This window comes from Lygodium microphyllum, chromosome 18 (genome assembly GCF_053477565.2).
Source record: "Lygodium microphyllum isolate KBCC chromosome 18, Lygodium_microphyllum_v1.1.10, whole genome shotgun sequence".
NCBI lineage: Eukaryota > Viridiplantae > Streptophyta > Polypodiopsida > Schizaeales > Lygodiaceae > Lygodium > Lygodium microphyllum.
In genome coordinates, this window is record NC_141152.1 from 99193701 (window position 1) to 99199665 (window position 5965).

Consider the following 5965-nt stretch of genomic DNA (forward strand, 5'->3'; position numbering starts at 1 on the left):
TCTTTGTATTTGTGCGCGCACACGCATGTACATATGTATATGAATATGTGTAGTTAGCTAATTGTTACGATACTTAGAGGACACCTATGCCACATCTAGTATAGAGCTTTCAAGATCCATCCAATCTAAAAGTGAAGCATGTTCCCCATCACCTCCACTAGTCCAAAAGGTGATCCATCAACGCCATTGATTCATGAGGATCACCTTCATGTGGCCCATAAGCTCAAGCTTAATGATCATGTGATTATATGGTTTTCCAATGAGGTTTCTTGTTGTAAAAGCATGGTTGAATAAGGATAATCATACCTTAATAAAAACTCAAGGACATATGCTTCCAAAGTGACAATTTTTGGGAAGTTTAAATAATTGTTCTCACACACACACACACACACACACACACACACACACACACACACACACACTCTCTCTCTCTCTCTCTCTCTCTCTCTCTCTCTCTCTCTCTCTCTCTCTCTCTCTCGTGGTTCGGTAAAAGGCGTGTTCGCTTCAACCTAGAACTTGTTCACCTTGACAAAAACCATTCTCAATTCTTTGGAAGAAGGAAATAAATCCTCTTCAATTGTCTCAAAATATAGTTACATTTGTTAAATTTATGTATAAGATACCATCTCAATAGGGGATACTTCCTTCATAGATGATGATGAAAAGGATTTACTTCATTTTCCTCTTTTTTTTCCCGAACTTTTCTCTCTCTCTCTCTCTCCTTTCTAAGGACAATGTATAATTGCATTATGGGTTTAAAGATATGTACATAGCTTCTTCTTTGTATTGAGAAGCATAACTATGTGGAGGGTCACACACACACACACACACAAAATACACTATCGTACAATGGTTGTGTCCGATCCGGTAGACATGAGGGTGTTCAATCACATCCAGCCTTTGCATTCCCAGTTGGAAAGGTGCGTTGATAAACGCTGGCTTGAATCTAGCTTACCTTTTAATGCATCATCTTGCGTTGTACGCTTCCGTAACATATTAAAATTTAATAGCTGTATAATATTCCAAGTAGCTATGAAATGACACGGATCAAAAACGACCCAGCCCACAGAATCTGAGAGTGGCATACACAGTATGGATCAAGGATCAAGTCCCAGATCATGATATATTCCATATGGATGACAGTAAGGTATTTGCAAGCTGTCAGTATAAATCAATGTCCAAATAATGATGTGTTACAGTGAGCTGATGCCAAAATATGGTGTACTGCAACCATACCTTGATGAGAGCTGGCAGCAATACGACAACTCCCAACTGTGAAGGCTCGCACTAACATCGACAGGAACAACTGTCTCCCAACTGTTATTGCAATAAGCACCATTAGCATCCCACACAATCCTTTTACTCTGCGCACAGGCAGAAGACTGTCCCCGATATCGATTTCATTCGGCCTTGGCAACGCCCCGCACTGCAACCAGCTTCTTCCTGGCATTGAATTTCCTCAGTCCCACCCACAAGCTCTGCATCCACATCAGACTGCCTGCAAGGCCCAGCAAAACCATGGCCATCCAGAGGGCAGCAAGCCAGAAGGGGACCCCATGTGCCTGGTTGGAGAGGTAGAACTGGCACAGCTTCCATGCGAGGAATGGCCCCACAACACCCCTGGTGAACGTGAAGAGCAGGGTGAAGGGTAGGGAGGCGAGCTCGTAGACGGAGCGCGCAACGGGCGAGGCGGCGCGGCCCATGCGGGCGATGGCCCAGACGCTCTGCAGCGGCGTGGTAACCTCGCCGAGGCCCATGAGGGCCATGACAGAGAGGGCGCCGCGGCGGGCAAAGAAGCGGCACGAAGCCATGTAGATGGAAGTCGCCAGGTGGTGCAGGACGAACTTGTAGTCCTCTGGGACAAAGAGAAGGTAATGGAGGAGGTCCACTATGAAGTAGGCCATGCTGAACTCCATGATGAGGTTCTGGGAGGGGGTGTTGGGGGCATCCAGCTGCCATGGATTGTGCAGCAGCTCATTTGCAGAGAAGATGGCTGTGAGGCTGCCATGGACCAGAGACATGGTGCAGCTCGCGGCCTCGAACCTGATCAAGGTCCATGGAGATATCATCTATTGAATCAGAGATAATTGCTTGAATGACATGCACAAAATCTCCGAAATGAAGTGGGGAATTTCAATCAGCACGCACAGAATCTTGAAATTAAGTGGGGAATTTCAGTGAGACACTGACCTGGCCTTGTGCTTCCAAGAGGGGAAGATGAAGAAGTAAGCCAGGGCATATATCAGCATGAATAGTGGTATGCATGAGAGCAGCGCCATCGCTGGATGATTGCCTTCATGGATGGGCATCATGTTTGTTTGATCTGATGCTGGGCGCAAATTAACTGCAGGCAGCTACCTGGAAAACAAGCTCAGAGAGAGACAGACACAGAGAGAGAGAGAGAGAGAGAGAGAGAGAGAGAGAGAGAGAGAGAGAGAGCGAGCGAGCGAGAGAGGGGCTTGGGATATTCTGTCCGAGAGAAGAACAAGACAGTTATATATACTCCTTATAACTGCTTTTTCACCCTTTCAGTTAAAAGCAGTTAGTCAAGGCCGATAGAGTCCGATTTTTTTCTCCCCAAACCTTTCTTCTTTTACACAAGAATAAAGCAAACGTTAAGAGTATGTAATTATATGTTATTAATATCAAGTATGTGTTATATGTTATAAATGTCAAGTACGTTTTCAAAAGATAGAAAATGTGAACATCAATTCTGTGGTGACTAGCATTAGTTGGGAAAATGAAAAGTCCAAGGTGCTTTTTAGGTAGGCCTCTAATTCTTTAAGCAAATTGGGCACGCAATGGGATCGGTTTAAGGGGGATGCTGGGTCAACCTACTGCTTTGCAACTTGGGGATGGGAACATAACCTTTGTGGATGGTGATAGATCCCAGAGATTTGAGAATTTGATCATTGAAGAGAAGAAAGCATGGAATAACCAGCCTTGTCTTTTCATCATGGGGCTTTTCTCCTTTCACTTGGCATAATAAGCACAGTGGTCCTGTATGGAGAGACACTAGATTGGATATGATTCATATGTTGTTGATTCACTAAATATAATGTTCACATGATAAAAAGAAGTGTCATGGGCTTCTAGCTTACATATATGCATGCATTTGTGTGTGCGGTTTTATGTATGGATATAAATGGCATTTGCTTACATAAAGTTTCACATACAATAATTTGGTAATAAGTTTTGTCGAGAGACCAATTTCAAAATCAAGCTTGTTCTTTGAACACCCTAATTTGATCGTGTTTTAATTTTTTTTTAAGTGTCATTTTATTTTCCAAATGTGCCCAAATACTAATAATCAAAACATCAACATTATACTCAAAATATTATATATCACAATTTTTATGAATCTTTGCAAAGTTCACATGTGCATAATGCACCCAAGAAATAATACTAATATTTTAATCTTGTGAATTTTAAAGAGAGTCAAGCTATATATATTATATATGTTGTATTTGTGAATTGATAGCTTTCTTCACATGTGAAAATGGGAGTGGGGGGAAGACGCACTTGGAGAGAGAGAGAGAGAGAGAGAGAGAGAGAGAGAGAGAGAGAGAGAGAGAGAGAGAGAGAGAGAGAGAGAGAGAGAGAGAGATGGGTAAATAAGAAAGAGAAAATAGGTGCACTTATTTGTTTATTGAAAAGTAAAGGTGTACCCACATTAAAAGAGACAAAGGGATGGTATGATCCCCTTTTATTATATAAGAAATTATAGCTTACATAATCTTAATTCTCTATGTCCTTTCTTATGTTTGGAGTGAAATTTCTATTTTATGCTCTAAGGAAAATAAAACTTACATGGATAAGCCAAAACCTAAGAGCGATGGAACGTAAAAGAAAGCTCATGAAGAAAAGGGCACTTGTTATTGTCACCATTTATTAGTTGTAAGAAGAAAACCAATAAGAATAGTTCCTTTGTATGTTCTATTTTGTGTAGAAGGAAAATTACTTACACTGCCACACCACCAAGGACTAAGAGAGGTAGGCAAAGAATCACATGGCCTAGGCAAGTTGCAATGCAAGCAATATCTCAACAAGTAGCAATGCTAATGCAATTAATGAAGTGGCTAGATTAGGAAATTTGTTGGTGGAAGTTGAAAGTAGGTTGGCATGGATATTTGTGTATATGTCTTGGTATAATCCATGTAGTTTTGTTATCATGTATTTTGTTACTAGCACAATGAGAAGCAAAGGCATGCGTAAGAGCTTTAGAACTCGAGCTTATATGTCAATGTTGTTATCACTTGTGGAGATGAATCCCATGCTATCATTGTTGATAAGGACTCATGACATGGTATGCCTAGTTGTGTATATTCCTTCATGGAGCCTCCCTTGTGGTGGCCTGTATATGTTAAGGAGGTGAAATTTTAGGCCATGTGTGTTAACAATACATTTATACTTGTATCTCTAGGTATTTCCTAATTTAGTAGGAGTATATTATACACTTAAGCTACATTGTTAGACCATGGACCTTGCTTGATGAAACAAGTAACGCTTGAGATATGTAGCATCATTATCTTAGTTATATACGTTTCATGCATACAAATAATGTTTTCTTACATCAAGTGGATGCAATATTTTAGGTCCTTTATATGTGATGAGACTATTTGTGTTCAAAGTCATGAAGTCTTGCAATGTGAATGTGTTTTTGGGGTAGCTTCACACCTAATACACTCCACCCACATTAATACACCCTACATTCACACATAGATTAGTTTGCACCTCACCAATCCACTAGCATGTCATAGTGCATATAGTTGCATGTTCTCCCTATAGAGGCCGATCCCTACCGCATAACGAAAGGGTCTCTCGATGATACCATTTTGGAGGTCTACTTTGTCCTAGCCATCTATATGAAAAAGTAGAAAGCTAACATTAGAAAGAGGTCAAATTTTCACAAAGTGAGAGGGAGGGGTTTTCCAAAATCACAAGACCCCCCTCTCACATTGTGCGGGTCCAAGTCCCACCGAGGGACGGGGACCTGAACAACACGAGGGGGGAGTCGTCAAGATTTTGGAACTCCCTCCCCTTGCATTGTGTAGTACCCCCCCCCCCCCCCCCCCCCCCCAACAAAAAAAAAAAACAAAAAAACAAAAAATCAAACAACACAAGGGGGGGGGGGTCATCGAGAACTTGGACCCCCCTCCCCTCATGTTGTCTGGTACTCCCCCTCCCCTGGGACCTAAGCAATGCATCAAAGGGGGTTCCCTCAAGATTTCAGATCCCCCGCGCCACCCCCCCCCCCCCCCCCCCCCCCCAGGGGGATCATTGACATTTTGAACCACCCTTCCCTCGAGTTATGTGGTGCCCTCCCCCCAGACATAAACGATACAAGAGGGGATCATTGAGATTTTGGATCCCCCTCTCCTGACATTGTGTGGTATCCTCCCTAAGACTTGAACAACACAAGGAGGGGTCATCAGGATTTTGGAGCTCCCTTCCCTTGCATTGTGTTACTTAACCCCCCCAATAAGGGACCTACACAATGCAACAAGAGGGGAATATTAAACAATACGAGGGGGAGATCATTGAGATTTTGGACCCCACCTCCCTCCCCTCCCCCCTTCTTCCCATTGTGCGTGGCCTAGACTAGCACAATGTGAGGAGAGAGTGCTCTTTGAACTCCTATGGATGTTTCGGCATTGTGGGAGCTTCGTGGATGGGAAAGATTCACCATGGAAAAGCACAAAGAATCTTTGGGATGAGAAAGGTATGGAGTTCCAACAAGCACATAATGTGTGAAATGAAAATTTTAATTTCAAATTTGAGCTATATAATGTGATTGCATGTGTTGATGCCACACAATGCCTTATCATAAAAAATGTGGATTCACATCTGTGAAATTTGATTGAGGTGCGTAGATATGATCACACATGTACTTGTCATATGTGTAATACCCAAGGCTATAAATAACCAAGCGAGTGACAATTTTACTTGTCATTTTCACAATCTC

General features: G+C 42.3%; 1 protein-coding gene across 2 annotated transcripts; it reads right to left on the reverse strand.

The window, feature by feature from the left end:
* Positions 1-772: 772 nt before the first annotated feature.
* LOC148021189 (TLC domain-containing protein At5g14285-like) lies at positions 773-2462 on the reverse strand. 2 transcript variants are annotated; one of them, XM_087699023.1, is made up of 2 exons: positions 2191-2462; positions 773-2069 (listed from the first exon to the last, which is right to left on the reverse strand). In XM_087699023.1, exons 1-2 carry the CDS (start codon positions 2263-2265, stop codon positions 1401-1403), a joined length of 744 nt encoding a protein of 247 aa, XP_087555149.1. In that variant the 5' UTR covers positions 2266-2462; the 3' UTR covers positions 773-1400. The 2 variants fall into 2 exon arrangements, with proteins under 2 accessions (XP_087555149.1, XP_087555148.1); XM_087699022.1 differs by having other exon boundaries at positions 778-2043.
* Positions 2463-5965: the final 3503 nt, after the last annotated feature.